At 46.8% G+C, this 25,785-nt stretch overlaps 1 protein-coding gene across 5 annotated transcripts in view; it reads right to left on the bottom strand.

Annotated features, from left to right (window-relative positions):
• The window catches only part of RGL3 (ral guanine nucleotide dissociation stimulator like 3), a 41,384-nt gene extending 16,844 nt beyond the window's left edge, over positions 1 to 24,540 (bottom strand). Inside the window, exons 1-9 of one of the 5 annotated variants that reach the window (XM_060268685.2) lie at positions 24,258 to 24,540; positions 15,596 to 16,084; positions 14,454 to 14,668; positions 11,958 to 12,166; positions 9,690 to 9,823; positions 5,562 to 5,777; positions 3,289 to 3,392; positions 2,502 to 2,586; positions 1,422 to 1,490 (exon numbers count right to left, since the gene is read on the bottom strand). In XM_060268685.2, the coding sequence (XP_060124668.2) occupies positions 1,422 to 1,490; positions 2,502 to 2,586; positions 3,289 to 3,392; positions 5,562 to 5,777; positions 9,690 to 9,823; positions 11,958 to 12,166; positions 14,454 to 14,668; positions 15,596 to 16,084; positions 24,258 to 24,281 (1,545 nt within the window). In that variant the 5' untranslated portion in view covers positions 24,282 to 24,540. Of the gene's footprint in view, positions 1 to 1,421; positions 1,491 to 2,501; positions 2,587 to 3,288; positions 3,393 to 5,561; positions 5,778 to 9,689; positions 9,824 to 11,957; positions 12,167 to 14,453; positions 14,669 to 15,595; positions 16,085 to 24,257 lie in introns of those variants that run through there. The other 4 variants (XM_060268686.2, XM_035141290.3, XM_060268687.2 and 1 more) reach the window with 4 other exon arrangements.
• Positions 24,541 to 25,785: the final 1,245 nt, after the last annotated feature.

Here is a 25,785-nt window from a genome sequence, read left to right as displayed (position 1 = left end):
TTCTGAGGATCGTCAAGTCCAATGCCCTACAATGCAGGAATCTCAACACGCAGTTCCCGATCCAATTTGAAACCATACCTTTGACTAATCTTAAGTAGTATTTTCACACAAGAGGGAGAATGTGGACACCCTGGTGGAAGTAAAGTGGTACCTCTACTTACGAATAACTCTATCTAAACCGCCATCTTGGATGCGGTTTAGATAGGATTTTTTCTACTTACAAATTTTTAGATAGGGTTGCTTCGACTTACGAATTTTTTCTCCCAATGCATTCCTATAGGATTCGACTTACAATTTTTTTTGACTTACGAATGTGCGTTCGGAACACATTAAATTCGTAAGTAGAGGTACCACTGTAATTCTTTGGTGAGAGTCTGGTTTTCAGGAACTAAAGTGTGAGGGAGGTTACATTAAACATGTATTTCTTACCACCCCTTTATGTATATTTTGTGGGATGGGATCCATGAGAGGCAGTCAAGTACAACATTCCTTGTAATGCTAGAGAAGGCATGCGAGGGAATGTTTGGTCCAGCTAGTTGAAACTTCCTGTTCCTCCTGGCTGGAGCATCCTTCCATTTGCATGTGATAGAAGATGGGCACGACCTAACCTGTCCAGGTAACAAAAGGACAAGTCACGCAGCACACCTCCCTTCTTTATTTTACTTCCTTCTTTGTTTGACCAGCTTCTAGCTAGGACTGATCTGCTAGCTCTCAGCTAGCAGAAGCACTGGGATTATTCCCCCATATGGGGTAGATCCACATGTACATATTTGTAACTAAGTCTGCCTTCAGGAATCCAACTGTGAACTGGTTTGAGAAAACTTATTGACTTTGAATAAGATTGCCGCATCTTTATTCTTTTAAAAGGGATTCAAGGGGACTTACCAGGAACGTACAATTCAATCGGAGACAGTGGTAATAGTGAGAGGCTCACACGAGCCTGCAACCAGCTATCTGCTGTGCATATAAAAAAGGGGGAATGTAACTCTGCTACATAAAGGAACTTGCTAGTGCAAGTTAGGAAAGATATCAATAAACAATACAGTGGTACCTCGACTTACGAACGACTCGACAACTGAATTTTTCGACTTACGAATGGGGCAAATGGCCGCACATCCGAACGGAAACCGCGGCGGTTTTAGATAGGGTTTTTTTGACTTATGAATTTTTAGATGGGACTTACAAATTTTTCCGTTTCCAATGCATTCCTATGGGAAATCGTGTTTCCAATGGCGCTTTTTGACTTCTGAATTTTTCGACCTACGGAGGTGCCTTCGGAACGGATTAAATTCGTTAGTCGAGGCACCAGTGTATATCCTCTCCTGCCACCCTGAACATTCCCACATAGTTCCTTCAGAGTGGGTGGACAGCTGGCTGTGTGTGTGTGTGGCTCTCACCACTACCCTGGTCTGATGTTTCACCTTCGGAGATGCCCCGGCTGGGGGTTGTGTGCTGTTCCGTCCATCACTGGAGCCCTGGATACCTCCTTCCTGCGAGAGACACAGAGACAGGCTGCAGGATAAGCTCAGCTGATGTCAGATGTGCCTTGATCCAACTGTACAGAACTGACCCTCCTAACAGGGGCTAGTCGAAGAACTCAAAGGCTTCGGGGCATTTCAGCAGGTGCCTCTCGTTGCTGCACCCAGAGGCTGCACCCAGCTCACACTGAACAGAGCACAACACTTTCCCTGCTCCAAACATGGTGACTGAATGCCATGGGTAACACTTAACACAGCACGGCAACTATCCTCAAGTCCAGCGGCGGAGCAAGCTGATTGGGCGCCTGGGGCAGCGCCTGGGGGCGGAGCCGGCTGCCCATGGGGGCACCGTGGGTCCTCCAAGGAGTCTGCCTGCCTCCTCCCACTCAGCCGCCCTACAGCTGAGGGGAAGGCAACGGGTCGGCTGTTTGGGGCAGCGCGGAGCCTGCGGGCGCCCAAGCCACCGCGTCAGTCCCAGGAGAGACACATAGCTTGGACACGCTGCAGGCCCCGCGGTGAGTGCCGCCCACCATTTTGTCAACCCCCCCCTTGCTACGCCACTGCTCAAGTCCCCACCCCACCTCAGAGACATCACAAATACTTCATTGCAGGGGGGGGGAGGGACCTCGGCCCCAAGGAGTTGGCTCCTACCGTGTTTCTCCGAAAATAAGCCATACCCCGAAAATAAGCCATAGTGATGGGCAGTTTAACCTTGTAGGTTAAACTGTACCATACTTAATAAAAAAAATAAGACATCCCCTGAAAATAAGCCACCGTGTGTTTTTTGAGGAAAAATAAATATAAGATGGTGTCATATTTTTGGAGAAACACGGTATGCCCCGGGCTATTGAACCCTGTCCTGATCCCGACAATGCTGGACAAAAAAAAATACATTCTTCTGGGCACATTATCCTGCATAAAAAGACACAGACACACACAACAACAACAACAACAACAACAACAACAACAACAACAACAACACCGTTGCTCTCCTCTTCCTCTCAAACGACACAGTTCTGCTACCTGCAGCAAGATTTCTCGGCACTTCAGGTAATTGTTGTCTTCGGAGAAGATCTGCAAGAGCTTTCGGAAGGAGCCCCTGGTGTCCCTGGGAGAGAAGTCGCGCTCAGTTTATGCAGCTCCCTTGGCCAACTTCCAAGAGACTGTGATCTACTCACAGAATTAAAAACTGGCAGTGATCTACCCCCTTTGGGGGGATTCAGGTCAAAATTGTTGAGCTTTTTTTGGGAAGGAAAGCCCTGTTTTGGGGGGGTTCACGTAAAAGTTGTTGAGCTTCTTTAGGGAAGAGGAAAGCAACATTGAGCTTTTTTTTCCTAGGAAGGAAAGCCCTGTTTTTGGTGGTTCAGATCATTTTAGGGGTACAGGGCAAAGATGTTGAGCTTTTTTTTAGCGGAGCCAAAGCTTTTTTGCTTCTTTGGGGGGAGCCAGTGATCTACCACTGATCTACCAGAGACGTCCAGTGATCTACCGGTAGATCACGATCTACCTGTTGGACGTGCCTGGTATACAGCTTTGGGTTTTCCCCCCTCCCCCCTTTATTTCCCCTTCTACACAGGTTCTGTTTCTCTTTTTCCTTTTCTCTCTTTCATTTACGTCTCACCGTGTTTAGTGCACATATCATTATGTACTTTTTGAGCTTTCCATAAAGTTGGTTAAAAAGAAAAAAAGCGCCACACTTTTAACCAGGGCTTTTCTTCTAGGGAAAAATGGTGCCAGTACTGTCTACCATTGAGCACCCCCGGAAAAAAAGCTCTGCCCTTTTCTCAAAGGCTCCCACCAAAGACCTCACCTGTGTACAGCAGCCCAAGTCCGCTTCAGTCGGTAGATGGAGTTAGACTGCAGGGCAGAGAGGATGGCATGCAGCGAGGAGAAATTCCGGAGGGCCCGACATCGCTGGAGGGCAGGCATGCCATTTGGGGAATTGGGAGTGGGGTAATGACAAATATTTCAGTAAGAAAGGGGTAGGCTTTAACACCAGGCATTGGATCGATTAAAGATTTAACTGCAAATGTGCATTTTGAGTATGGCTGCAAGCTTTCAGTTGATAATCAAACCATTTTTGACGTGTGGACTGTGACTCAAGAGAAAACATGGCCATTGTGCTGTAAAAATTGCAGAAAGGGTAATTGGTGCTAGCATGCCTACAATAGAGACAATCTATGCTACCAGAGTTAAGAAGAGAGCAGAGAGAATTGCAGCAGATCCTTTACACCCCTGCCATCATCTGCCAGATTTACTCCCATCTGGACGTCGCTACAGGTCTTCATAGGGACCCAGGTGGCGCTGTGGTTAAACCACTGAGCCTAGGGCTTGCTGATCAGAAGGTCGGCGGTTCGAATCCCTGCGACAGGGTGAGCTCCCGTTGCTCGGTCCCAGCTCCTGCCAACCTCGCAGTTCGAAAGCATGTCAAAATGCAAGTAGATAAATAGGAACCGCTACAGCGGGAAGGTAAACGGCGTTTCCATGTGCTGCTCTGGTTTGCCAGAAGCGGCTTTGTCATGCTGGCCACATGACCTGGAAGCTATACGCCGGCTCCCTCGGCCAATAATGCGAGATGAGCGCGCAACCCCAGAGTCGGTCACGACTGGACCTAATGGTCAGGGGTCCCTTTACCTTTACAGGTCTTCATATACAAAATCGGCCAGGCACAGGAACAGCTTTATCCCTTGTGCTGTTAAATTGTTAAATTTGTAGATGTGTAGCTGAAGGGGAGGTCAATTATGGGTGGGTTTCTTTGCTTATTTGTATTGTGAGTGGAACAGTGTGTGTGTGTGTGTGTGTGTGTTTACATTGCAATGTAGCCAAAACAAATTCCAAGTATGTTGGAAAATGTACTTGGCCAATAATAAATTATTCTTATTCCTATTCTTATTCTTATTGTGCAGGCTATTACCATAATTATACATAAGAAAGAAGACCTTATCTTCTAACAATAGCTGGCAGTTTTTATTTAGTAAAAGAAAGTCAAATAATCTTGCATTTGTCAGTATCTCAACCCTCAACCCCCACCAGGGCCGTCTCAAGCAGGTCGGGCGCCATGGCGCTGAGGCGCGGAGATCGCTCCGCCGCCCCCGCAGCGTGCAGCATGGCTTCCACGCAGCTTAGCCGCGCAGCGCCGCCCCTGCCAGCCCGGTGCCCTGGCGCCCCACGCCACTGGGACTACGCCTAGAGCCGGGCCTGACCCCCACAGTACTGAGGTTTTGATAAGGTACACGATTATTTACATTCAATTAAACTGACAGATCAGTTAGAAGGCAGATGATAATTAAGCATTCTTCAAATCAATTAGCATCCCTCACTTTAATGCCAATTGTTTTGGCTATATTTTGATATGTCATCATAAGTTTACATTGTCAGCCTGTCTGTTACTTTGGCAATGAAAAGTTGAGGGGGTCTGTGCCTTTGGCTTGGGCAGCTATTATATAGGCTCATTTTTGTAATAGTCACAAATTGTGGTGAACCGGTGAGCTGGCTGGAGGTACAATCCCATATCGTGGTTTGTGTGCTGCCTTGGTTCTCAAACGCCTTGATACTCAAACAACTTGGAACCCAAACACTGCAAACCAGGAAGTAAGTGTTCCGGTTTGTGAACTTTTTTCGAAAGCTGAACATGCTTCATTTTGAGTACCACACTTCCATTTTGAGTGTTACGCTGAGGTCTGTCTGTTTTTGCTATTTATTTTGAGTTTTTGTTTTTGCGGCTCTTTGTTTTTCTTTTTGAGACTGTGCGGAACCCAGTTCAGCTACTGATTGATTGATTGATTGATTGTGTGACTGCAGTACATTGTTTACTGCTTTCATTTTATGGATCAGTGGTCTCATTAGACAGTAAAATTCATGTTAAATGGCTGTTTTAGGGGTTGTTTTTGAAAGTCTGGAACGGATTAATCCATTTTGCATTACTTTCTATGGGAAAGCGTGCCTTAGTTTTGGAACACTTCGGATTGGGAACGGACTTCCGGAACCGATTAAGTTTGAGAACCAAGGTACCACAGTATAGGCAGGGCTAAGGAAACAAGGAAAACTAAGACCAGCTAGCTCACTGGACACAGAAGCTCTTACCTGGGCAATGTCGATCCATTTCTCTAGCAGGTGTGCCCGCTGGGGAAAGCGCAGAGTCAGGTCTCCCAGTACAGATGCAATGACACTGCTAGTGACTGCATTGAACTGGGCCACAGTGGCTCGGACACTGGGAGCCACGTGCTGATTCTCCTTCTTGTCTCGTTGCGACCACACGCAGCCCAGGCAATGGAAGGGCCGCACTGCTCGGAAGAGCTCCTGGAGAAGGAGAAGGAGGATGAGAGAGAAGACCACCCCAATGCCACTCATTGCAACCACTGCAGAAGTAGGGTAGGATTTTGGATCTTGGATCAGGTCTCCAAGATCCAAAGTCAACTCTCTGCCATTGAAACATAAACATTATACAGGGTAAAAGGTAAAGGTAAAGGACCCTGGGACGGTTAAGTCCAGTCATTGGCTCCCAGTACGTTTGCGAGCACAATTCAAAGTGTTTTTGCTGACCTGTGGTTAAACCACAGAGCCTAGGGCTTGCTGATCAGAAGGTCGGCGGTTCGAATCCCTGTGACGGGGTGAGCTCCTGTTGCTCGGTCCCAGCTCCTGCCAACCTAGCAGTTCGAAAGCACGTCAAAATGCAAGTAGATAAATAGGAACCGCTGCAGCGGGAAGGTAAACGGCGTTTCCATGTGCTGCTCTGGTTCGCCAGAAGCAGCTTTGTCATGCTGGCCACATGACCTGGAAGCTGTCTTCGGACAAACGCCGGCTCCCTCGGCCAATAATGCGAGATGAGCGCCGCAACCCCAGAGTCGGTCACGACTGGACCTAATGGTCAGGGGTCCCTTTACCTTTACCTTTTAAAGCCCTAAATGGCCTCGGTCCAGTATACCTGAAGGAGCGTTTCCACCCCCATCGTTCTGCCCGGACACTGAGGTCCAGTGCTGAGGGCCTTCTGGCGGTTCCCTCGTTGCAAGAAGCCAAGTGGCAGGGAACCAGGCAGAGGGCCTTCTCAGTAGTGGCGCCCGCCCTGTGGAACGCCCTCCCATCAGATGTCAAAGAGGAAAACAGCTACCAGATTTTTAGAAGACATCTGAAGGCAGCCCTGTTTAGAGAGGCTTTTAATCTTTAATCGATTATTTTATTCTTCTGTTGGAAGCTGCCCAGAGTGGCTGGGGAAACCGAGCCAGATGGGCAGGGTATAAATAAATAAATAAATAAATAAATAAATATTATTATTATTATTATTATTATTATTATTATTATTATTATTATTATTATTATGGTGATTATGGGGTTGCGGTGCTCATCTCACTTTCAGGCCGAGGGAGCCGGCGTTTGTCCACAGACAGCTTTCCGGGTCACGTGGCCAGCATGACTAAAACGCTTCTGGCGCAAGAGGACACTGTGATGGAAACCAGAGCGCACGGAAATGGCGTTTACCTTCCCGCTACAGTGGTACCTGTTTATCTACTTGCACTGGCGTGCTTTTAAACTGCTAGGTTGACAGGAGCTGGGACAGAGCAACGGGAGCTCACCCCATTGTGGGGATTTGAACTGCCAACCTTCTGATCGGCAAGCCCAAAAGGCTCAGTAGTTTAGACCACACTCCCACCCATGTCACAATATACAGGGAAGTGATATACTGGCACTGTTAGGAAGGCTAGCAAATAGAAGGCGGCATAGCCTGTGTCTATGGAAGAAATCACAGAGGGACAGATTTGTTCATTTCTCTAAACCAGTGGTTCCCAACAGGTGGTCCGCGGACCCCCAGGGGTCCGCGAGCTATGCCAGAGGGGTCCGCAAGATGCTATTAGAATAAAAAATATATTTTGTATGATAACAGATTTTTTGTTTTGGCCGCTTCCTGCATGAGCAGAGTCTAGCGCAAAACTAGAATTAGATAGAGGCAGTAGTTCTGCTGTATGCTGTTAGGTGGTACTTTACAAACACTACTGTTTTGCAAAGAGGCAGCGCACACATTCTACTAACGCTCACCTCCCCAAGATGCTTTGTGCGCATCGGCTTCATTTGTGCACTACTGCGCAGGTACCCTGTCTTCTCCATTCCCCTCCCTCCTCCCTGGCGCGCGCTGCCTCTTTGCAAAACAGTAGCGTTTGTAAACAAAGCGTTGTTTTTCGCGGAAGCTACAGTTCGCGTAGTTAAAAATGGACCGTTGGTTAAAAAGTGGTTCGTTAAAACGACAAAGGCCTACAGATGAAGAGGAAGATAATGCATTTGATGTTCAAGCAAGTAAGTCAGTGACTCTCGAACCGATCTTGTCAGTGTCCATTGAACCTAAATCATCGGCGTCCCTTGAACCTAACCCTTCCAAGATCAGTGTTAAGCTTACTGGAAAAATTAGATTAGGAATTAGGAATTAGATTTAGGATTAGGAATTAATGGGGGTCCTTGTCACAATAGCGGCTCGTTGAGGGGTCCTCGAGAAAATTTTGTTGGGAACCCCTGCTCTAAACTATCAATTGTACATTGTCTAGACTCTATTGTACAGCTCGATGATTAAACCCCTTGTGGGAAGAAACGCTGGTTATACCGGAACAGCGTCCAGATGTTGTTTTACGAGTTGTTGTTGCTTCTGCTAATACACGATTGACTGAAGTGTTGGTACTGACTTTTAAAGCCCTAAACGGCCTGAACCCAGGATTCCTGAAGGATCAACACCACCCCCATCGTTCAGCCTGGACACTGAGGTCCTCCTCTGAGAGTTTTCTGGCATTTCCCTCCCTGTGAGAAGTGAGGTTACAGGAAACCGAGCAGAGGGCCTTCTCGGTGGTGGCGCCCGCCCTGTGGAGTGCCCTCCCATCAGATGTCAAGAAAATAATGAATTATACAACTTTTAGAAGACATCTGAAGGCAGCCCTGTATTCAGAAGTTTTTAATGTTTGATGTTTTATTGTATTTTTAATATTCTGTTGGGAGCCGCCCAGAGTGGCTAGGGAAACCCGGCCAGATGGGCGGGGTATAAATAAATTATTATTATTATTATTAAGAAAAAGACTGAAAGAAAAAAGACTTCTTCTGTGATTTATTTCTATGATGTATTTGTTTGCTTCTCCACACTCCTTTCTCTGGAGTAGTTGCTTTGGTGATATATTTTTGCACAACATTGAACCATAAAGGCTGACCCAGTCACTGTTTCCTTTCACCAGAGACCAATAACAAATGGCATGGCTTCGGAAAGGGCAGAGTGTGGAATCCAGATGTAGACATATTTAGTTGTGACTGAAATCCCATTGACTACAATGGGTTTGTTCTTAGCAGAACTAAGTCTAGATCTAAGTCACAGACTCCTGGCTTCTATCACCCACCTCTCTGAGCCATTACCTTTCAACTCCTATAGCTGGAAACAGGGTGGATGAAAATCAATATATATATATATATATATATATATATATATATATATATATATATATCTGATATATATATCAGATTTTAAAATTTTAAATTGGAATTTTAAAATTTTTAAAATCGGATTCTTTTGATTTAAATTGGATTTTTTTAAAATAAAATGCTTTTGGAGGAAAAATCTTTCTAAAGATAGTTTTCTATTTAAGTTACATTATAGTCCAAAGGCTATTCATCAGGAAATAAGGATTTGTTTTAAGTTTTTCACGTGTGCTAAAACTCAGTCTAAGTTGCTTTTTTTAATTGTTTAACTGCATCAGTTAACAAACATGGATACATATGCTATAATGTTATTGTTTTAGTTAAATAAATTGTTTGAATTGTTATTAAGGAAATGATGATATTTCTCCTTCCAATAAAGTACAGCAGAAAAGTTGTCCAAATATAAACAGTTAACTTATTAAACCTCACAATCATTTCATAAGCATCTGTCTATGTATTTCTAATAGTATAACTAAGTCAGTAATTTTTGATATAACTGTAAAAACTACTCTGAACATTTATTATTCCAAAAATGAAACCTTCATCTGGTTGCCAAAATTAAGATTATACCAGCAAGAATGAGTCTTTCTGCTTTAAAAAAATGATTTAAATAAAGTATTGATGACTAGTGATTTAAATTGATTTGATTTAAATCAAATCCCCCCCCCAGCTGGAAATAAAATTCAAGAGCCTGAGAGCCACCCCCCACCCCCATTAATGCTGTTTTCTTCTTCCCAAAGCTATTTGCCGTCCCTGACCCCTCTTACTCACTGCATCAATCAGGGTCAGCTGCTCAGCTACTTCATCCACCGAGAAGGAAAGGAGGGCTGGTGTCTCCTCGCGGTCACCTGTCCCAGCTGCTTCTCCGATCACCTGTGGCAGCCCCATCCCTGTGGGCTCCCCTCCTGCAGGGCAGTGAGACAAGGGCCACTTGATTGACTGTGCGCAAGGCAAGCCCAACCCTGACAAAGGAAGAAGAGGGCCACACACTTGTGTGCAAGGAGGTCCTTTCACTGGACCAAGAGATGTGCTTCCCCCAGGATCTCCTAAAACGTTTTGCAGAATTCAGGGACAACTCATACGACATGTGCTAGCTTTGCATCCTCTGAGTGCTGAGTCCCAGAATTGCAAGAGATCCTTAGGTGCCCCTCGGTGCCCCTAAAGAGATCATCCCCCTGCCAGGTGACTGCTTGTCTTGCTTCTACAATCAAATCCGTACCAGAAAGTGTATCACTGACAGATTTCAGAACCTGCAGCAAAATCTGGTGTGGCCTACGAAACATCCTTGCCCTCCCGAAAAAGTCTATAAATACCACATTATCAAGGGGAGGCATGATCCAATGCATGCAGAAAATTCTGATGACAACAACAATAACTATATTATTATTATTATTATTATTAATATTAATATGCCACTCATCTGACTGCGTTGCCCCAGCAACTCTGGGCATCTCTCAACAAAATATTGAAGACACAATACAACATCTTCTGGGCAGCTGTTTATCAGCTCCATCTGGTACGCAGGCTGAGACCCTACCTGCCCGCGGACTGTCTCACCAGAGTAGTGCATGCTCTGGTTATCTCCCGCTTGGACTACTGCAATGCGCTCTACGTGGGGCTACCTTTGAAGGTGACCCGGAAACTGCAATTAATCCAGAATGCGGCAGCTAGACTGGTGACTGGGAGTGGCCGCCGAGACCACATAACACCGGTCCTGAAAGACCTACATTGGCTCCCAGTACGTTTCCGAGCACAATTCAAAGTGTTGGTGCTGACCTTTAAAGCCCTAAACGGCCTCGGTCCAGTATACCTGAAGGAGCATCTCCTTCCCCATCGTTCTACCCGGACACTGAGATCCAGCGCCGAGGGCCTTCTGGCGGTTCCCTCGCTACGAGAAGCCAAGTTACAGGGAACCAGGCAGAGGGCCTTCTCGGTAGTGGCGCCCACCCTGTGGAATGCCCTCCCACCAGAGGTCAAAGAGAATAACAATTACCAGACCTTTAGAAGGCATCTTAAGACAGCCCTGTTTAGGGAAGCTTTTAATGTTTGATGGATTTCTGTATTTTAATATTTTGTTGGAAGCCGCCCAGAGTGGCTGGGGGAACCCCGCCAGATGGGCGGAGTATAAATAATAATTATTATTATTATTATTATTATTATTATTATTATTATTATTATTATTATTATATTATGTTCAGAAGATATTAAACCCAATGGAGCAAGCTATCCTAAGGAACGTGACAATATTTGGAGCATCCCTCTTGGGCATGGGTAGGCAAACTAAGGCCCGGGGGCCAGTATACCTGAAGGAGCGTCTCCTTCCCCATCGTTCTGCCCGGACACTGAGGTCCAGCGCCGAGGGCCTTCTGGCGATTCCCTCCCTACGAGAAGCAAAGCTACAGGGAACCAGGCAGAGGGCCTTTCGGTAGTGGCGCCCACCCTGTGGAATGCCCTCCCATCAGATGTCAAAGAGATAAATAACTACCTGACATTCAGAAGACATCTGAAGGCAGCCCTGTTTAGGGAAGCATTTAATGTTTAATAGACTGTTGTACAGTGGTACCTCGACATCTGAATGCCTCGACTTACGAAGGTTTTTACTTATGAAGTCGGCTAACCTGCAAGTATTTTCTCTGCGCATGTGCAAAGCGCAAATTCGCGCTTCGCGCATGCACAAAATGGACGTTTCGACATCCAAAGGTTTCGACTTACGAAGAGAGCCGCGGAACGGATCACCTTCGTAAGTCAAGGTACCACTGTATTTTAATGTTTTGTTGGAAGCCGCCCAGAGTGGCTGGGGAAACCCAGCCAGATGGGCAGGGTATAAATAAATTATTATTATTATTATCATTATTATTATGATTATAATTATTATGCAGACATGCCATCGAATAGGCTGAATAGGATGGCCCTGAGGACAATTGCATGTGGCTGAGGAGCTGAGGTCACAGGTGGGGACGGGGGCTGGACCTGAGCCACAAACTTTGGGAGGTCGGTTGCTCTCGGCCCTTGTGCCCCCAGGGCGAGAGAGATCCTTACCGTCTGCCTCAGCTGCACCTGCCCTCCTGTGCTGCTCCTCGTCGTCTTTGTGGGACTGCCACAGCCCCTCTGCCAGAGTACACGCTGGGGAGTCACGAGCAGATTGGCGCAAGAAGCTCAAGGTTCTCTGCAGGCTGGGGTGCTGGGGGGGCTCCCAGAAATCTCCAGGGTGATGCTGTAGCCAGAGTTCCAATACGTGCAGCACTGCCCTGCAACCGGAAGGGAAACAGAGTCAGGCACCAACCATACACATACGTATACTCACAGACTGCTTAGTCTCTTATCCAGGGGTAAGCAACCTAAGGCCCGGGGGCTGGATGCGGCCTAATCGCCTTCTCAATCCGGCCCACAGACGGTCCAGGAATCAGCGTGTTTTTAAATGAGTAGAATGTCTCCTTTTATTTAAAATGCATCTCTGGGTTAATTGTGGGGCATAGGAATTCGTTCATTTCCCCCCAAAATATATATATAGTCTGGCCCACCACAAGGTCTGAAGGACAGCGGACCGGCCCATGGCTGAAAAAGGTTGCTGACCCCTGTCTCTCCCCCCCTCCCCCGGTGCCCCTAACCCAGGGGTCCCCATTTTTCCCCCCCAAATCATAGTCCGGCCCCAAACAAGGTCTGAGGGACAGTGGACCGGCCCCCTGCTGAAAAAGTTTGCTGACCCCTGCCCTAACCTCTCCTGTCCCGAATAAGCTGCCTGCTGTTCAACAGCAGAACGGACTCCCTCGGAAGTCCTTAAGCAGAGGTTGGATAGCCATCTGTCCTGGATGCTTGAGTTGAGATTCCTGCACTGCAGGGGGTTGGACTAGAGGACCCCTGGAGGTCCCTTCCAACTCTACGGGTGGATGACTCCATGCTGCCTTCACCAGGATTTCTTCCTGAGGGTGCCCCCTCCTTAAGCGTCCTGCCAGATTATGCTGCTCGGACTTCACCAAGCTTCACTGCCCATCAGGCATCTCATTGCAGACAACTCCCTCTTTGTGCAGAGGCCACGTTCCAAGGCACCGTGCGCTTAAGTGAAATCACATACATTTGAAACCCCCTTTTGGGGGGTCATTCCTGGGTTCGGCACGATGCCCGTGTGCTCAGTTGCACACATATTAGACACACCTAAAACCGTCACTGCCTGTACAGTGGAACCTCAGTTTTCGAGCATCTCGGAAGCCGAATGTATTGGAACCCAAATGCTGAAAACCCAGAAGTAATTGCTTCCGTTTTCGAATACACCTCGGAAGTCGAATGGCTTCCGAGGCACGTTTCTCAATTTTTTCAACTGAATTCTCCGACCGCCCATTTGGCCCCAGTTGTCAAACATTTCGGAAGTCGAACAGTCTTCCGGAACGGATTACATTCAACAACCTAGGCTCCACTGTATTTTCTTCCTATATCCAGTGCTTCTTTTTCTGGGGGTACGCATACACCTAAACATGTTGTGAATCTTTGTACTTTTGTCCATTTATTTGTCTTTATTTTTCCAAATTTGAACTATAAAATGGTGGTTTTCTTGAGTCAAAATGAGAGTACCCCTAAACATTTTTTGAGGGGGGGGGGAAGCACTGCCTATATCCGTCAGTCTGCATTTCTTAGTACAGAAAGTATTGATCTGATGTGTAGAGATCTTTCCTATTCTACTGAATTTAAGAGGGTTCTGGAAGCTTCTCTGTGTGAAAGAAACAAGCAGAGGTTCATGATGTTTGGGTTATTCCTTCAGAGAGAAGCAGAGCACAGCTGGCTTAAACTGGTTCTGTTATCTCTTCTGTCAAGGTCATGCAGACTATAAAAATAGGCTAGACAGTGATGGCCAAACTTGGCCCTCCAGCTGTTTTGGGAATACAATTCCCATCATCCCTGACCACTGGTCCTGTTAGCTAGGGATAATGGGAGTTGTAGTCCCAAAACAGCTGGAGGGCCAAGTTCGGCCATCACTGGGCTAGAAGGAGCCTGGGTTTCACTTTCGCTTTCTATCTCTTTTCCTTCTGGTGTGGTGTTGTGTACATAGTATACTTAGTGTTAAGGTTTAGACTTATTATACGTTATTGTAAGTTTAAATCAAGTCTGCTGCAACTGGATTTCTTATGGACAGTGCCAATCCTGGATGTATTGGATTTGTGACCACTGCTAATTGGATTTTCACTCTGCTAAGCTAACTATATGTTGGGAGTTCTGCTCTGGATCAATATTGAGTAGAATTTCAATGACGATATCACCTTCCCATACTACTGCACCCATGTCTATACAGTATATTCCCTTTCCCAAAGAACACTTATTTGCATGAAACAAATAATTTCGCCCTGAACATACACGTCTACAGGGCGAAAAGCAAGGCGGGCATCTCTCTGATACCCTGCCAGTTTAGAATTGCTTTTCCCACCCCAATTTACCGCACTGCTAGAATCAAGAAACAGCCCTTCTCCAGCTTCCTTATTCTGGAGCACACATTGTCCGGCATTTTCCTCCTGCCCAAACCACCCACCTCCTACCCCCGTGCCTCACTTGTCCGGTCCCCGTGGCAGCAGCAGCTCCAGCACCTGCGCAGGGTTGGCGAAGGCCCGGTAGGTGGCCAGGAAGCTGGGCACGTAGCCAAGGTCACCCTCCACATTGGCAGACACCAGCCACTCCACCAGCCTGGGGAGTGTAGCAGCCCGCAACAGGCGCTTCTTCAACGTGCGGTACTGTACAAAGGGACATTCTGGTGTGCCGGGGACATCCTGTTGGAAAAGGGACAGGCACGATGAGGTGGGGGAAACTCACATAGCTGACACACAGGGGAATCTTCCAACAGTACCTATTGAAGAGGTGCTTATCGTTGTCTAATACACAAGGTAGAGTTGCCACTGCCCTTCAGTAAGAACTGCACAGTTAAAAAAAAACCCTATTTGTGAAAAATCAGATTAGTTAACATGGAAAATCTGATACTTGTGGAGTTATCTTGCCTTTGATACAGGAGATTCCAATGATTCCCATCACTTCTGAAAAAATCTTGGTTGCTGCTTGCGAGTTACTTATCCATGGCACTCTTCCACCATCAAATTATTATTTTTTAAAAAAAAAACACTAATTGGAATGTGCTTAAATATCTATTGAGCAACCTAAACATACTGCTTCTGTATTTGTTAAGCAACGTTCTGAGGTCAACGTAGAACTGGCGAACATAAGTTAATAGTTCTCTAATATAATCTCATGGCTAAACAAACATTCTGTCTAAGTCAGGCCTCTGAAACAAATTTGCAATAATAATAATTTACTATTTATACCCCGCCCAGCTGGGCAGGTTTCCCCAGTCACTCTGGGTGGCTCCCAACAGAACATTAAAAACACGATAAAACATCAAACATTAAAAACTTCCCTAAAGAGGGCTGCCTTCAGGTGTCTTCTAAAAGTCATATAGTTGTTTATTTCCTTGACATCTGATGGGAGGGCGTTCCACAGGGCGGGTGCCACTACTGAGAAGGTCCTCTGCCTGGTTCCCTGTAACCTCACTTCTCGCAGTGAGGGAACCAGCAGAAGGCCCTCAGAGCTGGACCTCAGTGAATGATGGAGGTGGAGACGCTCCTTCAAGTACTGTATACTGGACCGAGGCTGTTTAGGGCTTTAAAGGTCTGCGCCAAAACTTTGAATTGTGCTCGGAAACGTACTGGGACCCAATGTAGGTCTTTCAGGATCGGTGTTATGTAGTCTCGGCGGCCGCTCCCAGTCACCAGTCCAGCTGCCGCGTTCTGGATTAGTTGTAGTTTCTGGGTCACCTTCAAAGGCAGCCCCACGTAGAGTGCATTGCAGTAGTCCAAGCAGGAGATAACTAGAGCATGCACCACTCTGGCGAGACAGTCCGCGGGCAGGTAGGGTCTCAGCCTCCGGACCAGATGGAGCAAGGGAAAGAGAGGAGAACTCCCTGTCATGCTTGCACACATGAGGCAGACATGACTTTCCGCGCATGTGTCCCCTCTGCTGTCCAATAATAAAAACCAGTTTAGCATAGAAGGAGGGATCCAGTATTTCCTATAAGGGAAGCTGCCACATACCAGCTGACGGGATCTGTTGGCGATGGGCTCTGCCCTCACTCGGTGAAGGACGATGCTGTAGATGGCCCCATCTTCTGCCTCTTCACCCCACTGCTGAAGGGGTGTCTGGGGAAAGGCAGAGAAGAAACAGGAGCAGAACTAAGACACAGCTTTTTGGTTTCTTGGAACCATATGCATACAGCAATGTAGAGCAGGAGTTCCCAATTGGTGGTCTGCGGAACCCAGGCGGTCCATATAACCTACCTAGGTGGGGCCGTGGCACCATTCACATATCAAAAGCTATTCCTTCCAGCAGCACCTTAGAGACCAACTAAGTTTGTCATTGGTGTGAGCTTTCGTGTGCATGCACACTTCTTCAGATACACTGAAAGAGAAGTCACCAGACCCTACGCCAAACTCTACGCCAAAGGATAAATGGACATAAATCGGATATCAGGAATCACAAGACAGAGAAACCAGTAGGAGAACACTTCAGCCTCCAAGGACATTCTATACAAGATCTCAAAGTAGCTGTCTTATTACAGAAAAATTTCAGAAACAGACTGGAAAGAGAAGTTGCTGAATTGCAACTCATCACCAAGCTTAAAACCATGGAGAGACCTGGTCTGAATAAAGACATTGGATCCTTATCTCATTATACATGATAAAGCTTTCCTTAGTCTTTAGCCATCTCACCCCTTGCTTTTTCCTGCAAGACCAATTGCAGTCGTTAACAGTCGTCAACAGGTTTACTACTCCTATCAGCCAATCACCCATTCCCACCACCCTTCTGAGTAATACCCCTCCCCACCCTCTGACTATACATAAGGGTCTGGTGACATCTGTTTCAGTGTATCTGAAGAAGTGTGCATGCACACGAAAGCTCATACCTATGACAAACTTAGTTGGTCTCTAAGGTGCTACTGGAAGGATTTTATTATTATTTTTTGTTTCGACTACGTCAGACCAACACGGCTACCTACCTGTATCAAAAGCTATGTTAGAGATATCAAAATTTTCAAAAGTAGGGGGTCCAGGGCTTGGCTCCTGAAAAACAGGGGGTCTGCAGTACTTAGCTAATTGAGGACCAGTGGTGTAGAGCAGGGATGGCCAACTCCCAAGAGACTGCGATCTACTCACAGAGTTAAAAACCGGCAGTGATCTACCCCCTTTTTTAGGAGTTCAGGTCAAGGTTGTTGACCTTTTTTAGGGAGGGGGAAAGCCATGCTTTTTTTTTGGCATGCAGGGCAAAAATGTTGATCTTTTTTTAGGGGAGCCAAACTTGTTGAGCTTCTTTGGGGGGAGCCAGCAATCTACCAGTGATCTACCACAGACGTCCAGTGATCTACCGGTAGATCATGATCAACCTGTTGGACGTGCCTGGTGTAGAGCAAGGTCTAAACTGAGCTGGATAGAGTTGAGCTGGGAGCCAGGAAAATGTTACTGTAAGGTAAAGGGAGGCTTCCACCAGTAGATGTTGGGGAGCAGAGAGCAGTAGTGAGACGCTGGAGCTGTGTGTACCATGTGGTTGTTCTTGTACCCCCTAAACTAGCCCCAGGTGTGATGATGGCAGCCAGAACTGAAGTACTATTCAACAGCCAGTCTAGTCACATTCCCGCGCATGGAATTGCAAGAGGTGCCATCTTGCCTCAGGCAGCAAAATATATTGAGCTGGCCCTGGTCTTATTTTGTTGTACGGTGTGGCATTTATGTTGTTTTGTTAGTATTAGCTGCTTTGAACACCCAATATGGAAACCTGGGGTATACGTTTTGAAAATAAATAACAAATAAACTTGAGCAAAGTACGCAAGGGAATGGAGTCTAATGGTTTAAGAGAGAGAGAGAGAGAGAGAGAGAGAGAGAGAGAGAGAGAGAGAGAGAGAGAGAGAGAGAGAGAGATCCCCGGTAGGTGTGTATCACTATCAGAGAAGGAAGACTGGTAGGTTTTCTTTTCCATCTCCAAAACAAATGAAAAGACTCAGGGCACAGCTGCACAGGAGATTTCTGGGGGTGAGAAAAGAGACTTACGCATGGAAGAGGGGCATACCTCTGTCCTGATTCCTATTTAGTGCTGAGCCAGCAAGTATGGCCATTATTGTTTATCACACTGATTCAGGCATCATACTCAGTGGCTCAGAGAGAGGGCACTGTCTGGGTTTCTGCAATGTTTTCACCTTTCCATAGGCTGCTGGTGTCACGGGTGGTGCTTGCGAACTCAAGGCCGTTATTAATTGACCAAGGTTCAACAGTCAGTCAAAGAGAAGAAGGCTTCGTCTCCTTCACTTTGATTACCCGTCCTTTCCCAACTCAACCCTCAGCATGAAAGGCCAGCCTAAACCAGGGGTAGGCAACCTAAGGCCCGTGGGCCACAAGTGGCCCACAGGGGTCATTTAGCTGGCTCACGAGCCGCCCCCAAACCGAGCTGCCTGTTTGGCGAGTTTCCGCATGCTGTGCTAAACTGGCACAGCACGACATGGGGACTCGCTTCCGTGGCGCTGGAAATCGCGTCTGCGCAGGCACAAATGCTGGAAATCGTGTCTGTGCAGACGCACACGCTGGAAATTGCAGGCGCTCACGTTTATGCGCGTGCACAATCCAGCCCACGGAGGGATCTCCGCTGGTGTGAACCAGCCCAGGCAAAGTAAACTTTGCGGACCCTGGCCTAAACCAACCACACACAGTGTAGCTGCAGGGAGCTGCTATTCTGGCTGGGGCTACCCAGCTCTTGCCACCTAGTCATACCTCGGTTTAAGTACGCTTCGGTTTGAGTACTTTCAGTTTAAGTACTCCGCGGAACGTCTGGAATGGATTAATCCACTTTCCATTACTTTCAATGGGAAAGTTCGCTTCAGGTTAAATACGCGTCAGGTTAAGTACAGACTTCCGGAACCAATTGCGTACTTAAACCGAGGTACCACTGTATTTGCAAAACAAAGATCCGCTACAACAGGGGTCAGCAACCTTTTTCAGCTGTGGGCCGGTCCAGCACACATTCTACTCATGTAAAACGCCAGTCAGGCCCCACAAAAAACCCAGAGATGCATTTTAAATAAAAGGACACATTCTACTCATGTAAAAACACGCTGATTCCCGGACCGTCCGTGGGCCGGATTGAGAAGGCGATTGGGCCGCATCTGGCCCATGGGCCTTAGGTTGCCTACCCCTGAGCAAGTCACTTTTAGTCTGGCCCTGATTTAACACTGCTAAGAAACTTGTGTTGGCATCACGGGTTACTGCTGTTGTGAATGGTCATGGTGCTTGTTTTGCATACATTTTAAGCTGCAATCGTTGCACACTGTACTTTTGGCATTTCTCGATCATTTAGCCCCATCGTAAGCTTTCCATTTCCCCCTCTGCACCCATGTGAATATACACTTTATAAGGGTGACACCTCATACATCTGATGAAATGGATTCTAGTCCGCAAAAGCTTATGCCATATGAAATCTGTTGGGTCTTTTTTTTTTACCCGCTTATGATCCTTAATAGCACAAGGGGTATCAGAGGAAGTGAGGAGAGGGACTCCTATCTGAGTAACTTGCCCCCATCTGTCCACCTATTGCTGGCCCCTTGAAGCAAAGGCACTTTTCATATATTTACTGCCCTCCCCTCACTGCTCTTTGCCCTTTCTGTGTGCCCCCCCCCATTTTATTCTATCAGGGGTCCCCAGACTTACCGGCGTTTGGGCCGGTTCCCACCGCGCCGACCGCGCGGCGGGCCGGAGGACGGGGGCGCTTACTGGCGCGGCGGCGCACTTCCAAGGTAGAAAAAGCGCCGAAAATCCGTTGTGCGCATGCGTATGGGCCTCCCCCGACCCGGAAGTGCACCAGAAATGACCTCTTCCGGGTCGGGAGAGGCCCATACGCATGCGCACAAAGGATTTTCGGCACTTTTTTCCTGACCCGGAAGAGCACTGCCACGCTGCGCGCCGTAAGAGCGGGCAGCGGCGGGCGTCGTTGCGGGCCGGATTGGCAGGCCAATTGGGCCGCATCCGGCCCCCGGGCCGTAGTTTGGGGACCCTGTTCTATCCTATCTTTTTGGTGCCATCATAGCTGGAAAGCTACATATTTTCTCCCCTCCTTTGAAATATGTCCAGTGCAGCTAGGAAAGAAACTAGAGCTGAAATGCAATTTCAGATAAAAAATTTAAATCACTTAAATTCATAACCACAGTTTCATTTTTAGCACTTTCAAATTTGAGGCATTTGAAAAATAAATCTATGGTAAGCTACATTTAGTACTTTTCCAGCCCAGTTCCATTCACAATTACTTTGTAGTTCAGTGGGATATACTCCCTAATAAGTGTGTTTAGGATTGCATCTTACTCTCTTAAAATATTTAAACACTACCGAGGGAGAAATGTTTCAATCAATATTGCACAAATCTAGGCTGGTTGGAGGGTGTTGCATGCAAATTTGAGCTGGGAGAAAGGTTCTTCCCCAAATTTGGTTTTTTTTTTTAATGATTGATTATTTTTATTAATAGTCTCAGCCAGAGTACAGGAAACCAATTATATGTTAATATTGCCTTATACAAAGTTAGCCCTTTGGTTTTGAAATTTATTTTTTTGATTGAGTATCTTAAGAGTTTTTTTTTGGGGGGGAAATGTCAGTTGGCTTAAAAACAGTCACCCGTCTACTACAGAACTTGAGAATCCACTTCTTTAATAAAAGCAGCAAAAATGGTTACAATTTCAGCAGTGTCTGATTACTGATTGATTTTTCCAAAATATCTGAATATATTTAAAGACTCTGCAGGGCTGTGCTCTTCCACGTCACTTCAATGGGGTTTCCAGGGGGAAACTGTCCACTGGGTTGTGCTCAATGGCTTTGCTCCTAGGATTCACTCCCTGAATTTGTGCCTATGGAGCGGCCTCTTTTTCTGTCCTTGCTCTTGTGCTTTTGTTTTGCTTTCTTTAACACAGTGATGGGCAACCTTTTGAGCTTGGTGTGTCAATATTCGCCAAAAAACCGAGCATAACTCGGGTGGTGTGTCACTTCGAGAAAAAAACCATAATTTCGTGATATTTATAGTTTAAATAACAAAAATGTATAATTGTAACATATAACTGTATTTAATAAACCAAAAACTAATTATTTAAGCAAACCAAACCAAAAACCCCTTATTTATCACAAAGTGCCCAGAGTTGTTGAGCTTTTGGGGGGGAGCTGCTAGCCAAATTTTTGGAGGTTTTTTGGGGGGTGCAAAGGTTGCTTTGCTTTTAGGGGGAGGATGCCCCAAAGCTGCTGCGCTTTTTTGGGGGGAGGGGGAAAGAGAACAGAAATAAAAGACGAATAATACCTTCGCTGGAACTAACACTCAGCACCGACATAGTCTGCCAAAGCGCAAAAAAAACCAGCACAGAAAGGGTTAAAAAACCAGTCTCTTGCTACCAGCAACAGTGGAGACAAGCTCTAGCGGAGGCAAGCTGTAGGAGGAGCGGGAAAACAAATGGGGGGAACCAACAACAACAACAGTGCGATGGGCCGATGGGGCAGTGAGGGCTCTGTGTGTCACGTATGACACGCGTGTCATAGGTTCGACATCACTGCTTTAATAGCAACCTGACATAGCACCTTTCCCCACTGCCTGTCAGAAGCTTTACCTGAAACATTATCCTTAATGCTTGCTGCTGTGGGCTTAGAAAAGCACATAGGCGACTGCAATCATGCTACCAATGTTGTCTGTACACAGGAGAAAAATACTCTTCCTCTCCTGGAGTGATGATATCTGGATTCTGGACTCAGAGTGGAATCGAGGAGTTCCATGCCCTGCCACCAAGCTGAACCCCCTTCTATCCAGGTAAGGTAAGATGGGGGAGACCCACTAAAGCAGGCATGTGCAACAGGTCGATCGTGATCTACTGGTTTATCATGGGATGCCCCTTGTCGATTCTTGGACCCCCTGATAAATCTCAACAACTTTGGCTCCCTAAAAAAAAGCTCAACAAATCACTGCTAGTTCTGCCGTTTCCTGGGAGTCGGACGTGACTGCGCTAAAGGATGAAAGTAGCCCTGCCTGGGGACAAGAATTCCGCCCGCTTGGTCTCTGCACCCCATCCAGTTGCTCCAGCTTCGTTCCTGTGACCTTCCTTGACATTTCCTGCTCAGCAGAGCCACCGGACCGGTCCTGCAAGAGGTGGAAATGTAACACCACAACCATCTGAACTGCTCTGTGCCAGGTACCAGTGGCTGAAGGCAAAGGCAGCAACAAGTGCCCTTCACCAGCTCTCACTAGAAGGGGCACAAAAGGGAAAAAGGGGCATCTCTCTTTCTTATAATAATAAAGAAAACCCACCCTTTATCTCTCCCCACCCCTAAATACTGTGGCTATACTTGGAATACTTGGAAATATCATTTATACTTGGAAACATCATAAATACGAAATACTTGGAATAAATAAATACTAAATACTAAAATAGGGACCCAGGTGGCGCTGTGGTTAAACCACTGAGCCTAGGGCTTGCTGATCAGAAGGTCGGCGGTTCGAATCCCTGTGACGGGGTGAGCTCCCGTTGCTTGGTCCCAGCTCCTGCCAACCTAGCAGTTCGAAAGCACGTCAAAATGCAAGTAGATAAATAGGAACCGCTACAGCGGGAAGGTAAACAGCGTTTCCATGTGCTGCTCTGGTTTGCCAGAAGCAGCTTTGTCATCCTGGCCACATGACCTGGAAGCTGTACGCTGGCTCCCTTGGCCAATAATGCGAGATGAGCGCGCAACCCCAGAGTCGGTCACGACTGGAGCTAATGGTCAGGGGTCCCTTTACCTTTACCTTTAAATACTAAAATAAATACTGAATACTAAAAACTTGGAAACATCATTTATAACTGAGAGAGTTGAACTAGGAAAATAATAAATATATCAAAATCAGTGACTAATAGCAACATTATTGATGCACAAAATGCATGATTGCCAACTAGCTTTAAGCGTTTCGCAAAGCCACAATGTGTGTGTGTGTGTGTGTGTACACATGCATGTGCTGTGGATCCTGTTTTCAAACTTTATAAGAAGTATGAATTCCATATTATAAATATTAGGATATTTAGAAATCCATCTGCAAAGTCCCAAAATGTGTTCCTCTTTTTAAACATGCAGTAATATTGTTTCCCTCTTTGTATATCTTTTTCCTATTCTGCATTATTTAAAGATACACATGTCTAGCCTATCTCCAGTGAAGAGGTGGTGTTATGAACAGCGGAGGGTCTGGATTCGGATCCTGAATTTCACTCTACAGGAGAAGCATCGTGAGAAGCAGGGCTGTGTGTGTGTGTGTGTGAATTAAAAGAATGTGAGAGCAAGGGATTAGATGAAGCTTGGCCTCTGGAGTTAGTTCTTTTGCTTTTCAGTTCGTTCGTATGCTACGCACTTTCCTGTTTCTCATAGAGCAGGCACGTCCAACAGGTAGATCGTGATCTACTGGTAGATCACACTGGACGTCTGTGGTAGATCACTGGAAGATCACTGGCTTTTCTCCTCCCTAAAAAAAAGCTACACAATTTAGACCTGAACCCCTAAAAAATGGGCCTTCCTCTTCCCTAAAAGAAGTTCAACAACTTTGACCTGGAGCCCCCAAAAGGGGGTAAATCATTGCCAGTTTTTAACACTGAGAGTAGATCGCAGTCTCTTGGGAGTTGGCCACCCCTGTCATAGAGAGACGCTTTCAATATCCGAACCTCACCACAACCCTACATAAAACCCCTCCCTCCCTCCCTCCCACCCTGAGCCACAGCTGCGCCGTGCAACACTTTCTCTGCAGTTTGCATTGGGGGGGGGATGGCGAGAGGGTACCAGCCTTTGCTGTTACTTCCAGAGCAGTCCTAGATTTGTGCTTTTCCGGGAGGAAGCCGCGTTGACTTCAATGGGTGTAGGGTCTTGCAGCCCCTCCCGTCTAAGGTCGCAGCCCCTGGAGGCTTCCCTCCGCTGCAAAGTCCCATTCATCAGCTCCAACTCGCCGCAAAACCCGAAAACCCGCGGGCACGCGCCCCTGGCTCCCTTAAGCGAACTTTGCGACGGCTTAGCTGCCTTGCGGATCGGCTGCTTCTCAGGCAGCCTTTTAAACCCCGACGATTAAAGCGTGATAAGAGGGGGGGAGTGTCTATTTGGAGAACAGTCGAAGGAGGAGAATGCAGCAGGGCTTGGGTTCAAGAGCTGGGGGGGGGCAGGGAGGAAATTCTGCACACAGGAGTGGGAAAAAGTGCCCTTTACAAAATTCCCTCTTCGTCCAGGAGCAAGCAGCTCTCTTTTGTACATCTGCGCGGCACCCCTTGCACCCCCAGTCTCCCTGCCCCGCCTCCCTACCTACCATTGCAATCTCCGCTTTGCCCATCCTCGTCGGGTCTCCTCGGAAGCAGCAGCCTCGGCCGGTCCCTCTCGGAGCTTTGCATGGGGCAGGCGATGTGGGCAGGCGCCTGGCCCGGCCCTGTTGCGAGGAGGGGCTGAGAGCTCCTGCCCGGGCTGGGGACTCCTCCTCGGGAACCGTCCGGTTTGCCAGCGAGCTCAGATGCAGCAGGAGGCGGAGCCGCCGTGCAAATCTCCTCCGGCCCGGCCCGGATCCGGCAGCCTTGCAGTGCTGGCTTCTTGCGCCTGGTGCCCGGCCGGGGACCTCTTCGTTTGAATCTTAAGGATGGAGGGGAGAATCCCAAGGGAGCCACGCAATAGAGGTTTCTTGAAAGATTCCCAAAGCGCCTCCTCTCCTCCCTCAGCATTTCTACTTACTTTTCATTTCTTAACACAAGGCTCCTCCCCTTTTTCCTAGGAAGTTTTATTAGGTCAAATAATAATAATAATAATAATAATAATAATAATAATAATAATAATAATAATAATAATAATAATAATAATATATTTACAGTATACCCCGCCCATCTGCCTGGGTTTCCCCAGCTACTCTGGGCAGCTCCCAACAGAATATTAAAAACATGATAAAACATCAAACATTAAAAACTTCCCTAAACAGGGCTGCCTTCAGATGTCTTTTAAAAGTCAGAGTTGTTTATTTCCTTGACATCTGATGGGAGGGCGTTCCACAGGGAGGGCGCCACTACCGAGAAAACCCTCTGCCTGGTTTAACTGAACTAAGGCTTTGATCTAGATAACAATAAGAACATAAAGAAAGAAAGAAAAAGGGGGGGGAGTAGAAAAAGAGAGAAATAAAGAAAAAGAGAGTGTAGAAAATAGGCCGAAAGAGACAGAAAAAATAAAATTCTGAAAGTAAATAACTTCCAGTTCTTCATTTGTCTCATATATATAAACAATATTCATTTTGTCCAATCCAATATTACACAGAACTCTAGATAGTAATTCTTAATACTTGGCAAGGTGGGAACCGTAGTTCTGCAATGCTGACTATTCCTGTGGTGGGGCTTTTGAATATTAGCTGGGATTTACAGATGTTATTGCAAGCATTTTTCACACAAACCCTGCAAAGTATCACACACACACACACACACACACACACACACACAGTAGCTGACGGGAAGAGCTGAGAGTACCAGTAGTTGCTTGTCTAAACCTATTTAGGTTGCCTGTGGCAGAGGCAAGATTTGAACCAGGGCTTCCTTGCTTACAACAGTAGTTTCTCAGCTGCTTTGCTAAACTGGCTGTCTTCAGGGAGTGTGTGCATTTGCCATTTTGGGGTGTTGGATTTAGGGCAGTGTGGGGGCTTCCGATCCCCACCCCTCACAGAATGCTGAGCTGAGTGGGCGCAAAACTGTGAAGACCCATTTGGGGGTGCCAAATTTTGGCCTCGTCAAATAACAAACGATTACCAAAGTCCACCCCGGGCATTCCCTTGTTGCCAGCTGATCTGTGTCCCCGGAAAGCAGAGAATA

The sequence above is a fragment of the Zootoca vivipara genome, chromosome 15 (assembly GCF_965207765.1).
Source record: "Zootoca vivipara chromosome 15, rZooViv2.hap1.1, whole genome shotgun sequence".
NCBI lineage: Eukaryota > Metazoa > Chordata > Lepidosauria > Squamata > Lacertidae > Zootoca > Zootoca vivipara.
This window is presented reverse-complemented; position numbering and strand designations above follow the sequence as displayed.